Source organism: Talpa occidentalis, unplaced genomic scaffold (assembly GCF_014898055.3).
Source record: "Talpa occidentalis isolate TD23 unplaced genomic scaffold, MPIMG_talOcc4v2.1 talOcc4.6, whole genome shotgun sequence".
NCBI lineage: Eukaryota > Metazoa > Chordata > Mammalia > Eulipotyphla > Talpidae > Talpa > Talpa occidentalis.
In genome coordinates this window covers 41,467,843-41,486,654 of record NW_023604972.1, presented here as the reverse complement: position 1 = coordinate 41,486,654, position 18,812 = coordinate 41,467,843, and the positions used below count along the sequence as shown (strand labels likewise).

Below are 18,812 nucleotides of genomic sequence, written 5' to 3'. Positions count from 1 at the left end.
CCCTGCTCTGGCTCTGGTGAATTCTCTCACCCTTCCATGCTTCTGACTGTACCCAGTGCATGTATAAACAAAACAAACAAACAAACAAATAAATAAATAAATAAAACATGCCTCTATTAAAAAAATAAATAAATAAATAAATAAAAGAAAAAAAAAACAGGCAAAATAGTCACTTATATATCCATAAATGAAAGCACATATGTACTCCTGTGTATTAACAAGTTGTGTTTTTCTATCCTAAAGTTTGCTTAACATTTACTATTCAAAAACTGTATTATTAAAGATAATAGTACAGTCTTAAAACATATTTTAATTCAAAAATATCATCATGAAAGTAAATTCACGATGTGATATATAGTTTCTGCTATAAACATTAGCGAGCTATTTAAAAAGAAAATACTTTCATAACAGATGCAATCCATACTAGACTTTTTAAAAACAGTTGATTGTTGATGACGCTGGCATTTTACATTGATGTTTAAGTTTTCATGGAAAATATAGCTAATATGGTATTCCAGTGTCAACTGGAATTCAATACCTGGAATATATCCTGCAGACAATAGTGGTATTTTATTTTCAACCTACAAGATATTGACAAACCTCATTATTAATTTATTTGCTAAGTTAGCTCTCTTTAGCTTACTAAGATAAATGAAATGCCATAAAAGCATTTTAAGCAATCTCAATCATAATGCTTAGTGCAAAATACCACTGAGAGCTTAATACTTGCAAAATGTTCCATTTAAATAACGGTTCTTACAATTATCCAAAAATGAACCTTCCATGTTCCACTGGAATTTAAAAGAATATCAGAAAATTATATTCCATTAAGGGAAAAAAAACTTGCTAGCACTTCAGCATAACAATTAACATAGAATTATTTTGGGCTTATGAACAGTTTATATATAGATTTTGCAAAAAAGAATAAAAATATAAGAACTAACTTTTGAAAATGAAGGTTCCTATACAAAATAATGTCACTTATGGAAATCTGTTGTCCTTAAAAATAACATTTAAATGGTCCAGAGGATTTACTTGACAAAAAAAAAAAAAAATCCATGTCTAATCGTGGTAGTAATATTAGATTAGATATCATGATTTATTTATACACTCAGTTTTAACAGCCATGGGATATGAGGATTAACAGAAAACAATGAAAGAAAATTATCTTCGTTCAAAATTTTCTGAAGTTTTTAAATTAAGAGATAGTGTATGGTAAACCAATGATATAGAATCACTATTTCCTGTTTATATCAGCCTAAAGGTAGATACAGAATTATGATTTAGTCATTCCTTATCAAAGGATACTTCCTTCAAATTTCATAATGCTTAACAACTGGCTCTTTTTGAATAGTCTTATGCAGAATTATGCCAGGCACACAAGACCTAAAAGATTTAGTTATGATTTCTGCCCTGAGTTTTCATAAAAAACAAAGACAATTTTGCTTGAGGGAACTCTACTAGTACTTCTAAGGTATAGTAGCATATTACTAGAGTGTATTACTACCTGGCCCTGTCTACACTGAAGCCCAAAGCACTTGCTTGGGACTTGAGTCAACCTATTCACCTTTCTATGTGCAAGGTTTAATGAATCTTGCAAGTTTGTTTATACAATAGGAGAGGGAGATATGAGGAGAAAGAATGAATTATTCCAGGATTGAATTGTTACAAATTAAGACTTCATAATGGCAGGAACAATATTGAATCTTAGTAACATAAGCAGAATAATGCTAAATTCTAATAGAGTAATTATCAAACTCAGACAAAAATGTGTTTCAAAAGTTACTGTTTCATTATTCAGAAAAAAAGAACAATTTCCCATAGAAAATTCCACATTGAGATGAAGTTCTTTAATAACTGCACAAAAATATGTAATTACTGAAGGTGAACTGTGATAACTACAAATGCCCTAAGATTTTTGTGGCTAAATGAGATAATACATACAAAATATTTATAAGAGTGTTTAACAAATTGTTGGCACTCAAAAGAGAACCATTATTTTGATATTACTTATTCTTCTATTGCTTAAAAAATAAGCCCTGCAATGCATTCTAAGTTTCCAGCTTAGGACACAGAGGACTTCAGCCATCTCAAATGGAGGAGAGGGAAACTTACTCCCCTATTCTCATCCCTGCAAAAGCATTCGTACAAAATGAGGAAACTTTCCCATGATGGGAAGGGCAGTGGAAGGAGATGCATGGAGGAAGACAGATTGCAACATGAGTGTGACATCTGCACAGGTCACCACCCAGGATGAGTCCGAGGACATTAGTTTGAGTGAGTCTCTGAGACCATTGCAATTGCAGTCTCTGGGCAACTGACCCACTGCCCCTATACCATCTACTCTTTTAACTGGTTTTTGAAGTTTCAATATCTGAAATGAAATTCCATGATGGCATCTTGGAATAGTTAACTAATCCTCTAGATTAACCTATTTAGAGATGTCATGTAGAGCCTAGGTTTAGTTTTAAAACAACTGAATTTCTTTCTATCAACTCACACTCTAAAAATAGTACTCCTACTTGTGAACAGCAATATTAATATTAAAAGCCAAATCAATGCTTTCTGTAATAATTTAGTGATAACTAATAGCGATCACTATTGTTTTCCAAAAAACAAAAATGTTCATTTGACTGCGACTTTCTTGTTTTTGATGCTTCTGGCAATATGTTAGTAGTTTTCTTTATCTCCAATAATTTGAGCAGTTTCCTAAACCAGGCTAGCAGTATTTTATTTCTTAGTAAAAACACTACCCTAAAGCCACCAATATCTAGCCTGACTTGTTTGGAAAAATCACTTCAAAACATAATCTTAAAAAGTTTTTTTTTTTTAATCCATATAAAATAACTATACTGGCCTTTTCTGACACAAAGGAATCTGTCAGAATAGAAATAAAAATGCTAAGAGAATGAAACTGCAAAAAGATAAAATGCCCAACAGAACTTGAAAAGATCACTGGTTCTCCAGAACACAATAGAAAAACAGCAACTTAAGATAATTCCTATTATCCTGTAAAAATGTCTATTTAAATGTTTGTAGGGTTTATCCATTTCTCCTGCTATGAAACAATTTTCTAGGGAACCAAATTAGTTTCAGAGAAAGATAACAATTGAAGCATCTAAAATACCTCTTTTGGTAAATTTTTTGTATCAAAACAATAAGTGTCTTATTGTTTATTGTTTATGTCTCCAGGATGAAAATTCTATGAAGACAGGGATATGTCATTTTGCTCCCCATTGTACATTAAATATTGCACCAGTGCCTTAAAAGTAAACCTTCAAAGCACATCTGTAGCATGTATGAAGGAATTTTATCAGCTGTAATGAAACAGTAAAGATTTCCCTAAAGTAAATTAAATTTGTTTCTGAAAGTCCTGAATGTGACAACAGAATGTTTCACAATATAGATAGTAATGGTATGTCCTATTGCAAAAAAAAAAAAAAAAAGAAAAAATTCTGTTAGTGAAATTTGTAAACATTTAGAGTTGAGGGGTCACTTGATGTGGAATGATTTCACCAGTATCACTAAGATTGTGCCAATATTTACTGAGGCCATGTCAAAGTCCATATTACCCTCTTATAACCACTGACACATTAAAGAACAAAGACAATTATGATTCATTTGTGGCAGGATTAAATTATATGAATCAAAGTGAGCTCAACTGGAATATTAAACTGAAGAGTACTCCATGGAATGAGGAATCAATTTGTAATTATCACATTGCATGTTAACGTCCATATTGGTTGTTTTTTGGAGAGAAGAAATTGATTAATATATTTGCTTAGCTTTTAAGCTATATATCTTTGGATAAATGCATAAATGAAAGGTTAATCTGAAATACATTTCTAGCAGTCTACCAGACAGATATATGGTACAACAGCTGCCTCTACAGGTTATTTTTATAAGAGCAGTTTTACCTTTATAGTTCTGAACTTTCTCAATGTCTCTGTTTTGGGTTTCTTCGTGGTGCTATGATGCCCAGGGCTGACATTTCAGCAAAAATGGTTGTAAAACTATTTTAAGTCTTTCTGTGGTCAACCTCGTTTCCATATTATCTCTAATCATTTTTACATTTTAACTAAACTATAATGAAACACTGTACATTCTGTTTGTTGCAGATACAAGTAATTGACTTAATGAAAACTCTGAAGAGAGGCTAATCTGCAGTGTCCACTAACACTACAATCACACAGACACACACACCTACTCATAAAACACTGAATGAAACTACTTTGGTACTTTCATCTGAATTGAGAACAGAAACAAAATTTTTTTTCAAGATGTTTGTGCATCAGAGGTACCCTATTTGAATAGAGGCTTTTGCTTTGCATGTCATTGAGTGATGACAGTGGAAGTAGCAACAAAATAACCTCCTTGCAGTTTTACAGGGAAATTTTATTAAACTAATTTAGCTCTTATACATCAAAAAAAAATAAGTTCTTATGAGAGCCATGTGTATCTCTCTCTCTCTCTCTCTCTCTCGCTCTCTCTCTCTCTCTGTGTGTGTGTGTGTGTAGGCACATGCATGCGTGTGTGTCTTAAAGTATCATAAGTTTTGTGGGAAAAAAGATTTCCCATAATTTGGTAGTGATCATAAAGATCATGAGAATACAGTCTTGTATTAAATTCAGGCATCTTTGGTACATCTGATTATTTATATTCCATTTGAATATTTCCCAGAAAAAATGAAATCATTTCTTCAAAAAGCTGATCATTATTTAATTACCAATTACAAAGTTTTCTCACAACTAACTAAATCAACTGCCAGGCATTTTCCTAGCTCTACTTAAGGAATAACATAAAACTCCATTGAATTAACGTTACAGCTCTTTGTCAGGGAGGATGGCTATGCCGGGAATTCTTTCTCTCTATGCTGTAATCTCAGACCCACAGAATACCATTAATGATTGATGGAAATTTTCTGCCTTATTTTGACCTTTTGAAACTGCAACAATATCTGACCTTGTAAACTAATCAATAAATTCCAGGAAATGTACTAGATGTGAAAGTTTTCAGACATAACAGAAGTTTGAAGTCAGTGGCTTTTTGTACTCCATTGATTTATTAGCTTTACCAACCCTACCATTTTTTGTAATTTCCAAGATTAGGTAAAATTTGAACATGTAGGTTTTCCTGTGTGATTTTAATGGTTTTTCTTTTTTGTGAGTTGGTTGCTATTTACAAAGTGCTATTTTGAAATGTCTTTGTTCCTTAATTCTGACTCTTCTCAACTCAGTAACAGATATTTGGTAGCCCACTAAAGATAAAGGGTGCAAAAGCATTACTACTGGGAATTTTCACCAACATCAGGCATTTTCACCATTAAATTGCATAAATTCCTAAAGAGAATTTCTTTAAAAGGAAAAAATGCTTCCCCTTCCTGTATTTATCTACCACTACCTCTACTCACTCCAAACCACAAGACAAAAATTCCTACCTGGTTTATGTATAGTCACTCTCATACAGCACTGAAACTATTAGGGAAGTGAAGAAATTTTGGAGGTAAAAGGAATGATGGCAGTTACCATATCACCTGAGATGGAGTCCCCAATATTTCAAGGCAGGAGGATAAATTACTAAGGGTTCAAACTACTTGGACCATGAATATACTTCTTATGTTTCTTCAAAAGAATAGCACAATATAAAGCACTGGGAGATTTCCTAGATTTATCTGCTTAAATAATGAATAAGAAAAGACAGATATTGGTGGCCTTCCATGAACCCAAACCCTGTTGTATACATAAGTACGTTGAATAAGCGGGTTTACAAAAAAAAATAAAAACTCATTTCCTCCTGCACTAACCAGTTCCTCCCTAGTCACAGAATGGACTTAAGGGTAGGTTCTATGATTTTTCCATTCATCCCCAAATAAGGAACTTTAATTCTCTCATAACAGTCATGGGACTATCTGGTTTGTTAAAGAGTCAAAAATTTATTTAAATTGAAGCAAATCCCCCAGAAAAGGCCTATTTCAGTGCTATGGACTGTACATGTACACTTTCCTCTCTTTTCCTCTGCCTATTTTCGTCTTCCTCCCATTCTTCAGGCTGCTAGTAGTTGCTTGACCATGGGAAAGGTAAAAGCTAGCAGGAGAGGTAAGCAACAGGAAAAACCAATCCCATGGCAACTTGGTGGCTTAGTTTTATTCCTTCCCTCAGGATATGGGACATGTTCACAGTTGACATTTTCTCCTTGTGCATACTTGGAGAGATTGTCACCATTATCCCTATGGATCTCTCACATCCAGCTGGCACCACAAGACTATTAGAGGCCTACCTGGTGGCCAAGGGGTTCGATCCCCAGCCAAGGAGCTAACCCACATGCCACAGCAGACCTCTCCTGTCTCACCCACTATTCCCTCAGCAGTGTATTTCAGTAGATCTGCATGTTCTGCTCCCCACTCTGTCTCTGGTGAATCATCTCAACCTCCCCCACTCCCCACACCTCTGGCCTATACCCAGAAGTATAAATATTAAATAAATAATATAAAAAAAAATTAAGGGCCTCCCTGGTGGCGCAAGGGATTAAGCACCACACTATGAAGCAATCCACAGCTCTGCAGCATGAGTTCAATCCCTGGCCAGCCAGGGACCAATCCACATGGTGAAGCAGATCACTCTTGTCTTGCCTGCTGCTCCCCTCAGCAGTGTGTTTCAGTCAGTCTGCCTGTTCTATTCCCCACTCTGTCTCTGGTGAATCCTCTCACGTCCTGCATCTCTGGTCTATACCCCGGTTCTTGTATGCATAAATAAATAAATATTGAAAAAAAAATTTTAAAAAACTTAAAAAATTTAAGACTCCCCATTGTTTCTCTGGTTTTCAAGCTGTCTGCCTCTGCACATGGTGTCCCACTGCCCTCCAGATAGTCATTTATGCAGAGGCAAAGCCTACACTTCAGACTACTCCAGGCAGCTTCCTCTCCTATTTGATCTATGTCAGATCCACAGGCCACAGCACAGCTTCCCACTAAAGGTCTTCTCCTTGGCTGCTCAAGGCCACTTAGCCAACTAATCATCCTTTAGATTTCTCCAGTCTGAACCAGATGCCTGTCATAGTATCACAAACTGGATTACCAACTTTCTCAAAAATACTTTGCCCAGGGCCTCCCTGGTGGCGCAGCGGTTAAGCGCTGGTTTGTGAAGCTCCCCGCAGCCTCTGCAGCACCAGTTCAATCCCCGGCCATGGGAGGAGGGTTCCACATGGCACGCAGACCTCTCCTGCCGCCCGCTGCTCCCCTCAGCAGTGTACTTCGGTCCTTCTGCCTGTTCTGCTCCCCGCTCTGGCTCTGGTGAATTCTCTCACTCTCCCGCGCTTCTGACTGTACCCAGTGCTTGTATAAATAAGTAAATCTTTAAAAAAAAATTGTCTAATTTCCATCTTTTCTTTCAGCTAAATTTCTAGTCTTTCCCTTATATTCTGGAGGTGGGTAATGCACTAAGGGTGAAAACACCCTTATGCTCTCCTACACAGCCTTTAAAGCCCTGCATCTGTGGGGTTATTTTGGAGCGCAGACATATTCTCCACTTGTTTTTGGTTCTTTTTTCTTTTGAGGTCTTAGCTGAAACTGAGCCCAAGAAGAAGGGGGGGGATACAAAGTCACATTTTAGTATTATAAAGATAGATCCTAAGAATGATCGTGATAGCAATAATTTCTGGCGTACATCTTTTAACTTAAATACTTTCACTTTTTAATCCTGTCCATTAATTTGTATAGTATTCCATAAACCTCTGATCCATTGTGAGAAAACCATACAGGCACCCAAAAATGAAACTGCATATAGACAGTGAAGAACAAAATGCTGTTTTCACTATGGATAGATCTGTGGTAGTTCCCTTCCTACACACACAATTAATGCAACATCCATTAGGACAAAAACTATGTAAGTTTTTCTATTTCCGTTTTATAGGCAGAGATTACGAAAAAGATAAAGTTTGCAAGGAATTGAGCATTCTGGGAAAAGATGACTTCAGATCTTTGTAAGTATCAGGTATTTACCCATTCTCTTGGTCACTTGACTTGAATGAAACTATGTGGTAACTTCCAGTCAGCATAGCGGGCTAAGCTGATCTCTGCTAAGAGGAGAAACATAAGGCAGTGTGGGCAGAGATGTCAGGCAAGTAGAGGACCTCCAAAGATTTCTGCTGAATTATCATTCCTATGGTCTAAGAATTTGTTACCAGCAAATTTATTAATGAGTTAAGACAATATATAAGCATTGTTTTCTAAGGTAAATTAAAGTGAAAAATAGTACATGATGCAACTTGGACAAAGTCTATGAGGTACAAAACTGGTTCATTTGAGGCAGAGAGAAGAGAGACCATTAAGTTGATTTGATGGAACCCAAGTCCAACATCTATTGTTTTACAAGATATATTTACCTAGAATGTTAACTAATTTTTAAACTAAGCTTCATATTCTTTCCAATAAATAGGTAAGAAAATATGTGTAATTTTCCTTTTAAAAATGAGATTTCATATTTAAAATGCACAATGTAGAAAAAATTAGTTCTCATTAATACATTGACTTATTCTTCTCTTCAGATCAATGGTTCTATATAGCAGAAAATTCCCCAGTGGCACATTTGAACAGATCAGTCATCTTGTGAATGAAGTTGTCTCCTTCACAGAAGACTGCTGCGCTGAAGGGGCTGATCCTGACTGCTATGACACTAGGGTACAGTGTTCTGTGACTGGCCAATTCTAGAGCAATCCTTCAAAGGAAGTCAAGATAGGTTTCTATGTCACATCTTGACAGCAGTTCCACTTACTCCAAGTGTGGGGGAAATATGAAACCAAATTTATGATCTCTGGCCCTATATTAACTCAAGCATAATGAAATCAATTTCCCCATTAGTTCTACACAGTTCAAATGATAAAATACAGGCAACTATGGTTAATGAACCTCTTGAAATAATTCTAATGCAGTCTCTATATCTTAAAAACTTACTCAGATCCATATTTGTATCCTCTTGTTAAAACTGGTACCAAGGGCCCCAGAATATTTACGATGCCCTCAAATTATTTTGGGATTCAAATGTTGCTGTGTATACATATACTGGGTTCTGGGTTTTCTTTCTTAAACTGTGTGTGTTGTGTGTTGTGTGTGTGTGTGTGTGTGTGTATTAAAACAATGAAGTAATAGTAGCTGAAAAAGTTAAATGATAGGCATAGCAGCAATTTGCCAATGCAGTCAACAGGCCTGATGCAAATGACATCTAGATGCATCTTGACAAAGGCCTTGACAAATAATTTTCCCTTTTCAAGCCTGCAACAGTCTGCAGAAACAGAGCGTATCCATTCATTGTTTTATCTGGTCCTGCCTTTCTAAGAGTTGTATCATTTTCTTCCACCACCAAGCTCATAAATACCAGTTATTTTTCAAACTCCTATTATTTACAAACCATGATCAAAATAACAGAATACAGTTTTATTTCTATTTTATTTCACATATTTGCTAACCAACCCCTTGATAAACTCTGAATTAGAATTCAAAAGATATAGATGGCACTGACATTTTTTTATGCATAACACCTCTCCTATTTGTTTAAGGCAATTTTAAATGTGCTGATACTTCCTTTTTTGAAACTATTTGAAAGGAGATAATAAAGGGGAAAACAAAAAAGTTGTCACGTAAAGAAATAGAAAGGATACGCGTCACTGAAAAGGCAGGTATTAAAATAAAAGTTCCTAAAAGAATTCTGATAGCTCAACGAAAGATGTGGACCAAAACGATGAAAAGATACTTATTCTTGATTTGCATAATTTATTCATGTGTTGTTTTCCTTAACTGATAGCTTTAGAAGTCCTAAGGCAAAAATATGACTAATGTAAAATTGTGAGAATGTCAAAGTACTTGTCCCATGTAAATCCCCAAATATTTCTCTAACAATTACTTCTATTCTAATGTTTTTATTCCAAACATCATATTTGCAGGGGAAACATTTTGTTTCTACAATTACTTGGGACTGAGTCTATTCTCAGTATCACAGTGTTGAGGTGGTGAATGAAATTGCAGCAGTGCTTTTCAACCTGTGCCACACACAAGAATAAGCCTAGGGGCTTTGGAAAAACAGATCCTCAAATCCCATCTTTTACCTACTGAGTACAATTTCTGTGTTGTGCATCCCAGGTATTTGTTTCTATACACTCCAATTCTGATGGAAAAGTAGGCTCAAGAACCTTTGGGTAAGAGGCTTCAAACCAATGTAGCAAATGAAAGCAGTCAAACATTAAGAGCCTGTTCATTTAATAAAGAGAAAGGAGGAAAACAGAGGCAGGCCCTCATTCTCAAGGGATATTTGCAGCAGAGAGCAAGTGGAAGATCCTATCAGAGCTTTCTCAAATGATCTCCTTCACCCCAAAGATGCTAATAGCATCCTGAAGAGACACTGGGCTAGGGGATAAAAACTCAAATGGTTGCAAATGATGTCTACCTATTAATGAAGGTTATACTTTTATCCTACTCCGAGGAGAGTCATTTAGTAACATAAATAAGACCCTACTTGCATATAGCTATAATTATGCAATTTGTCATGCTGACAAATCATCTCATGCAGCCTTCGGCATGCACAGTTTATTACTGATGAGATTTTAAAGACCAAGATGTACCAAAAAGGATGGAGAGTCTGTAAATCAAGTAAAAGGGGCCCAACTGTATAGTAATAGATGGAAACTAGATTTTTGGTGGCAAACATAATATAGTATATACAGATTGATTTGTAAGGCTATGTACCTGAAATCTATATAATACTATAAAACAGTGTTATTTTAATAAAACATACAAGGGGTCTCCCTGGTGGCACAAGGGGTTAAGTACTGCACTCTGAAGCTATCTGAAGCCTCAAGTTCAATCCCCAGCCTGGAAGCTACCCACATGGCACAGCAGGCCTCTCCTGTCTCGCCTGCTGCTCCCTTCAGCAATGTATTTCACTCAATCTGCCTATTCTGTTTCTCCACTCCGTCTCTGGTGAATCCTCTCACCCCCCACATCTCTGGCCTGTACCCCAGCTCTTGTATGCATAAATAAATAAATCTTTTTTTAAAAAAAGTAAAATAAAACATACAAGATGTTATAGTGAACTACAAGCCTGGAAACTTGCACATGAGTGGACATTTTCTTCTTTCATTCTAGACCTCAGCCTTGTCTGCCAGATCCTGTGAAAGTGACACTCCATACCCAGTGCACCCGGGAACTGCTGAATGTTGTTCCAGGGAGGGCCTTGAACGGAAACTCTGTATGGCTGCCCTGAAGCACCAGCCAGAAGAATTTCCTACCTATGTAGAGCCAACAAATGATGAAATCTGTGAGGCATTCAGGAAAGATCCCAAGGGATTTGCTGAGCAGTAAGCAGCTTTCATTTAAATAGAAAAAATGTGTCTCATCTCACCCCACTCTTTACAAATACCTCTACAACAACCCAGACAGCTCTGTATAACACAACTTGACTCTCACCCAATATAGTGCATCTCTGTCAGTGCTGATAATTAAAAATGCCTTTCTCAGACAAAATCAACTTTCCCAAACTCCCACTCCCAATTCTATTAACTGAAGCAGTCTTAGATTCTGTAGCCACATGGTATTTTCAAATATTTGAAAACAGCTGTTATGAGTCCCCTTATGCTATGAATATATACTCCATCTGATCGAATTTTGTTGCTATTCACATTTTGAACTTAATTTTCTCCTTTCTACAATGTGTCCATAGAAATAGTTATGAACATGACACATTGCACTACATAAATAAACATATTACTTTGAACTTCTCAATGTTAAACATTCATAAGGATCCAGATTATACATTGTTTTTTAATATTAGTCTTGGAAGGTCATAAAAACCAACAAGAATGTAAAATCAATTTATGATAATAGAAAAAGTAATATATAGATCAAAAACCAAAAATAAAGTCATTTAAACTGGTTTTAAGAATATGAAATTCAGGTCATGATTTTATAAAAATTGGTTGGATTACTCATCCTGTTAAGTTTTCAGAGAGGGTTTTGCCAACATTTCAGAGACTCTTTTAGACTCAAAGGGGCTTATGCTCCTAAATATTAAAAAGATTAACAAACAATTAAACATATTCCTAGTGATTGTCTAAAATAGTTAACTGAGGCAGACAATAAAAGGAAAATCCATGACACTCCTTTACATTTGTTCTCAACATAAATAAGCAACTACTGTGAGTCATAAACCTGGTAGACAGTAAATGATTTAAGCAACAAATGACCACTTCTCTCCAGTAATCCACATAGGAGTTAAAGTACCTATGTTTTTAGAGAAAATATTGATTAAAAATGATTAACGTAATGTTCCTTTCTCTGTGTCCTTAGTACTTTTAGATATTAAATTTTATTCATCAGAATAATTTGCTTCCCACTAATGTTTTGACCAACGCTGATATTTTTCCCACAGATTTATATATGAATATTCCAAAAATTATGGACAAGCTCCTCTGCTGTTGTTAGTCGGCTACACCAAGAGTTATCTCTCCATGGTAGGGTCCTGCTGCACCTCACCAAATCCAACTGTTTGCTTTTTGAAAGAGGTAGGTGTCATTTTATCTATGACACAGTTATTTTTTTATCTTCTGTTGATATCATTCCATTTAAATAACAGAAATGGTCAGATTTCAGAGTCAATGAAAGTTTGTAAAAGGCCTCTTTTATATTTTGTTAATTGGAGAAATAAACATAGCACTTTTGTGAAAGAAATATCAATAACTTCCTTTGGTCAGAATTCAGTTTTCTAGCCAAAACAATCATTACCTTTATGGTTGTCTTTTGCTATACCTGTACATTGCAATGGATCTTTATTATCTAATGAACTTCTCCCTTAATTTCTAGAGACTCCAGATTAAACATTTATCACTTCTCACCACAATGTCAAATCGACTCTGTTCACAACATGTTGCTTATGGGAAGGAGAAATCAAGGCTCAGGTAAAGGTTAAACACTATCAACAACTTTAGGCATCTAATTCTGATTCTGTGCTTTCTAACCAAATTAGGATTCTCAAAGAAAAAATTTGTAATGAGATTTTATAATTTTATGCTCCAGTAAGCCTCAAAAATATGGCCCAGTTCTTTTTTTTTCTCTATGCAGAATATAAACAATAAAGAACAAGCACATATTATAAAACACAAGATTTGCTTTTAATAAACCTTTTCCATATACTCATCATATTGGAAAATTGGTAGACACTAGACATAATTTCCTCAATATTCATTTTAGCACATATTACAAACACAAAAGAAAAAAACAGATTATTCTTTTTTTCATCTGTTATTTGCTTTGTGCACTTTCCCCCTTGGGATAAGACTTCTTGAATTCTACTTGTGATATGAAATTTTGTGTTATATACATTTCCTAACCTTCACGAATTTATCTTAATTATTTAGCAACTTTATTTGTAACTCGCTTTGATTTTTTAAAAAATTTTTAAGGTAAATCCAGATTGCTTTCTGTAATGGTTGTACCAGTTCATATTCATACCAAAAGGCTTCCTTTTCTCTGTGTCACTGGGAATCTCATTAACATGTGCCGTTCTCACAGGTCTGAGAGGGTATTGCACTGTAGTTCTAATCTCATCTCTCTTATTATAAGTGACAATGAGCATTTTTATATATCTTTTGTCCTTCTGGATATCCTCTGGTGAATTGTCTGTTCATTTACCTGTTTCATCTTTTCAGTGTTGACACTGATTCCTTTTACTCTGACCCATAAACTTTACCCTCACATGGTAAAGAAAGAATCTATTTCATGCTGGGACAAGGTCCCAAGCTTCCCTGATGGAAGCTTTCCTTTGTCTTTTTTTTTTTTTTTTTTTAGATTCATTTTTATTTATACAAGAACCGGTGTACAGGTTAGATGTGCGGGAGGGTGAGAGGATTCACCAGAGACAGAGCAGGAAACAGAACAGGCAAACGGACCAAAGGCACTGCTGAGAGGAGCAGCAGGTGAGACAGGAGAGGTCTGCCTCACCAAGTGGGATTCTCCCTGGCTGGCCAGGAATCGAACCAGCGCTGAGGAGGCTGTGGGCAGCTTCAGAGTGTGGCGCTTCACTCGCTGTGCCACCGGGGAGGCCCTCCTTTGTCTTTTTAAAAAAATCTTCCATTAGAACTATGAAATACTAAGTTGTATTTTCACTAGACCTTCCCTTCAGTTTTCTTTATTTTGCAAATAGGCTATAGAATTTATAATATAAAATCACATATATAAGATATAACTATCATTAATTTATACTTGCATTAGTATATACAAACTTACAAGGAAGTAGTATCAAATGAATAGGTATTTATCTAAAAATATTACTGCTACTGGGCCTCCCCTGGTGGCGCAGCGGTTGAGCACTGGGCTGCGAAGCTGCCCGCAGCCTCTGCAACACCAGTTCAATCCCTGGTCGCTGGCAAGGGTCCCACATGGCGTGCAGACCTCTCCTGCCATGCCCGCTGCTCCCCTCAGCAGTGTACTTCGTCAGTCTGCCTGTTCTGCTCCCAGCTCTGGCTCTGGTGAATTCTCTCACCCTCTCGTGCTTCTGACTGTACCCAATGCTTATATAAATAAATAAATCTTAAAAAAAAAAAACCTGCTACTTTTTTAAATATAAAATGTTTGAGACTTCCTAATTTGCTAGTAATGAGATTGAATCAGTAATTAAAAACCTCTCAACAAACAAATCTAGAACCAGATGACTTCACTAGAGATTTCTACCAAACATTCAAAGAATATCAATTCTCAAACTCTTCCTGCCTGCCCCCCAATGAACTCTTTCAAAATCATTTTATGAGGTCAGCATATCATGATGCCAAAATCAGACAGAGATGAGAAAAGAAAATTATAGGCCAATATTCCTGATGAACTAGTTGCAAAATTCTCAACCTAATATTAGCAAACCAATTCAATAATACATGAAGAGGATCATACACCATGATCAAGTAGGATTCATACTAGGAATGCAATGATGGGCCAATATCCACAAATTAGTCAGTGTGATATACCACATTAACAAAATAAAAGATAAAAATCATGACCATCATAGTTGATACCAAAACAAAAAAGATTCAGCATCCATTTATGATACTCAAAATTGATATAGAGAGAACATAATTGCAACAAAATAAAGGTCACAAATGACAGGCCCACAGCTAATATCACACTCAATGTTAAAAAGCTGAATACTTGGGCCTCCCCGATGGCGCAGCGGTTGAGCGCTGGGTTGCGAAGCTGCCTGCAGCCTCTGCAGCGCTGGTTCGATCCCCGGCTGCTCCCCGGCCACCGGAGGAGGGTCCCACATGGCGCGCAGACCTCTCCTGCCGCCCGCTGCTCCCCTCAGCAGTGTTCTTCGGTCCTTCTGCCTGCTCTGCTCCCCGCTCTGGCTCTGGTGAATTCTCTCATCCTCCCGCGCTTCTGACTGTACCCAGTGCTTGTATGTATGTATGTATAAATCAATCAATCAATCAATCAATAAATAAATCTAAAAAAAAAAAAAAAAAAAAAAAGCTGAATACTTTTCTTCTAAGATCAGGAACAAAGACGACCACTCGTGCCTCTTTTATATAGCATAATATTGTCCTAGCTAGAGCAATTAGGAAAGAAAAAGAAATAAAAGGCATCCAAATTAGAAGTAAAATATCACTATTTGCAGATGACATAGTATGATAAGTAGAAAACACTAAAGATGCCATCAAAAGAGTGAGGACTATCAAATTCAGTAAAACTGAAGTATACAAATATTAACACATAAATCTGCTGGATTTCTATACATTTACAAACCATAAGAAAGAAATTAGGAAAACACTATCATTCACGATTACATCAAAAATGATAAAATACATAGGAATAAGTTTCATCAAGAAACAAATTTAGCTAAGCAGGTGAAAACTACTAGATATTTATGAAGTTGAAGAAGCTATAAATGGAAAGCCATCCTGTGCTCATGGATTAGAAAAACACTGTTAGGATGCTCACACTACCCAATGTCTTGGGGAACCCTTGTGCACTGCTGGTGGAAATATAAATCGCTGCAGTCATTATGCAAAACATTATGGAAGTTTCTCAAAAAAATATAAATACAACTATCCTATATGATTTCATCCAAACAAAATCCTAGAAACATAACTAATGCCTGAAAGCATACCAGTGACTGTCTAAGAAGCAAAGGAGAGTCCAGAGAGGGGAGAAAAAGAGGACTACAAATGGGAATAAGAAAACTTTGGGGGAATGATGGATATACTCATTATCTTTTGTTGTTGTTGTTTTGTGGTAATGTAGGTCTGTAACTCTGTATATGTTTTAAGAATACAAGTTCACACCTCTTTCACCAAAGCACCCATAATCCTCTACCACAGTCTATTTGCTTGACAGTTTCATGATGGTGTTAGTTTCATGAGTGTGTACATATATTAAAATTTATCAAATATGCAATTTAAATATTTTCAATTTATTATATGTTACTAAAACTATTTTTAATATTATTATGTATATAATATGATCCAGCAATTCCACTTCTGGATTTAGCCAAAGAAAATAAAAACCCTAACCCTTGAAAGAAATGTTCACATATTCATTTCAGCATTATTTACAATAGCTAATATATGGAAACAACCTAAGTAAATGCCCATTAACAGATAACTAGAGAAAGAAGCTGTGGAATACATATACACAAAGGAATATTATTTCCAGCATATTATGTTAAATACAACAAGTCAGACAAAGTAAGATAAACGCTGCATGAGCTGTCATATGTGGAATTTAAATAACAAAAAAGATCTAACAGTTTAAGGCATTCTTCAACTATGTAGACCTGACCAGAAAAGAAGTGACATCATCAGTCCTAAAAAAATGAAAAGATTCTTGAGGATAACTGAATTTTGAGTACAGGTTTGGCACCTACGATCCATCACTTAGCAGGTATGTGCCATACAGATGATGAGGACAGAGTTGAACTATGGTATTATTCTTCCACACCATATACTCATAATGAAATCAAGAAAATTGAGAATGTAAGATAATGTTTATTTTTAACTATTTAGCCATCTCATAAAATTAGCACAAAAAGTGCCAACTGCTGATTTGAAGGATGTTTTGCCACTAGCAGAAGATGCTACCACAATCCTCTCCAAGTGCTGTGAGTCTAACACTGAGGACTGCATGGCCAAGAAGGTAAGAGAATCCAGGTCCCCAAGCCCTTCATCATTATATACCATATATTGAGTGGCAAGCCCTTGAAGCTGCCTTTTTAAATGCATTATCTCAATGAATCCATACATATATCCTATGAAATGTAATATATTATTAAAATCCCTTTATAATTGCAAAAAAACCTAGAAGACTAGCATGGATCATTAATTTGAAATCACATAATGAAGTGGCAAAGTTCACACATAGGTCAGATTATCTGATTCCCAACACCTTATTCTACTTGCATGGCAGTATATCCTAGCCCTGTATGTTTAAGTTTACTATAATTAGCATTAAATAAAATTTTGACTTCAGTTTCTTCTGTCACACTATTCCAATATCAAATGCATAATAATAATGGATAATACAGCTACAGATCATTTTCGTCAGCACATAAAGTCTTATTATATAGCACTGCAACCATTACATTATTAGAAGCTATTAATGTTTTTATTATAGCTATTATAATTTGATGGTCATCAATTTTTTTCATCATTTTTTATTTACATGAACTTTATACTAGTAGATACTAATTGGAACAGTTACTTTTAGGTAAAGATCATTCCACAGGTCTTTGACTTTCTTTAGGAATAAATGTTTCCATTAAGAATGTCTATGTTAATAGGTGTTTTCCCATAATTTGACTTATATGTAATGAGTTTTATTTAGCTAATATATCTACGGTACCTACCAACCTTCAATATTTTAATCAATACTGCTTCTTAATAGCTTTGTAGCTAAATCTTCCCTTCACCCACAGTTGAATATAAATTCTTAGGTGTCAAATTGTATATTTAAGACTATAAGCACATACTTACAAATTACCCTCTAAAGATAGTCCAACAATCTACTTTTTAAGAGCATTCACACTGAATTTTATATATACCATGCCAAGGTTTGTGAGCTTATGTAAATCTTCAGTATTTTTAATTAGACCAATCAGAACACTAACAATTCACAAATTTACAATTACTTTTGTAGCTACCTGAACACACAGTAAAAATCTGTGACAACTTATCCACAAAAGATGCTAAGTTTAAGGACTGCTGTCAAGAGAAAACACCAATGGATGTTTTTGTGTGCATTTACTTCATGCCAGCGGCCCAATCACCCGAGCTGCCAGAAGTTGAGTTGCCCACAAATAAAGATGTTTGTGGTAAACACAGCACCACAATCATAGACCAGTAAGTAGAGTGGATCTGAGTAATTATTTCTTGATAGTATTGCTATTCACTAACATTAAATAAGCTAGAAATCAAATAGAAAGAAATTAAAAATCTTTGTCTGTTTTATTCAACTAAGAAAAGAATTAAGAAATACCCCCTGGGTTGCATACACTGGGAACACGATGAGTATATGCATACTCTTGGCATAAAAATATTTCATATGTAGGTTAAATTATCAGTTCTGAAAATCACTTACCAACATCAGAGGACCGAATTTATACTGGGCTGCCACTCTAATTTCCATTTGTCTAAATACTCATTGGTTTTATAAGTGCATCGACAGCAAGGGGATAAGACATTGGAAGAAATTACACATATCTATTTACACAAAAAAGCTTTCTATGAAAAGAGTGATGTTTTATGTAAGGTTTTTATAGTTGCACAACCCATACATATTTCAAGTAGAT

General features: G+C 35.5%; 1 protein-coding gene across 1 annotated transcript in view; it reads left to right on the top strand.

Moving 5' to 3' along the window:
• Positions 1-18,812, top strand: part of GC (GC vitamin D binding protein) — a 40,952-nt gene that overhangs the window by 9,802 nt on the left and 12,338 nt on the right. Inside the window, exons 2-8 of the mRNA XM_037529797.1 lie at positions 7,908-7,977; positions 8,542-8,674; positions 11,132-11,343; positions 12,414-12,546; positions 12,845-12,939; positions 17,032-17,161; positions 18,161-18,363. Coding sequence (XP_037385694.1) covers positions 7,908-7,977; positions 8,542-8,674; positions 11,132-11,343; positions 12,414-12,546; positions 12,845-12,939; positions 17,032-17,161; positions 18,161-18,363 — 976 coding nt within the window. The remainder of the gene's footprint in view (positions 1-7,907; positions 7,978-8,541; positions 8,675-11,131; positions 11,344-12,413; positions 12,547-12,844; positions 12,940-17,031; positions 17,162-18,160; positions 18,364-18,812) is intronic.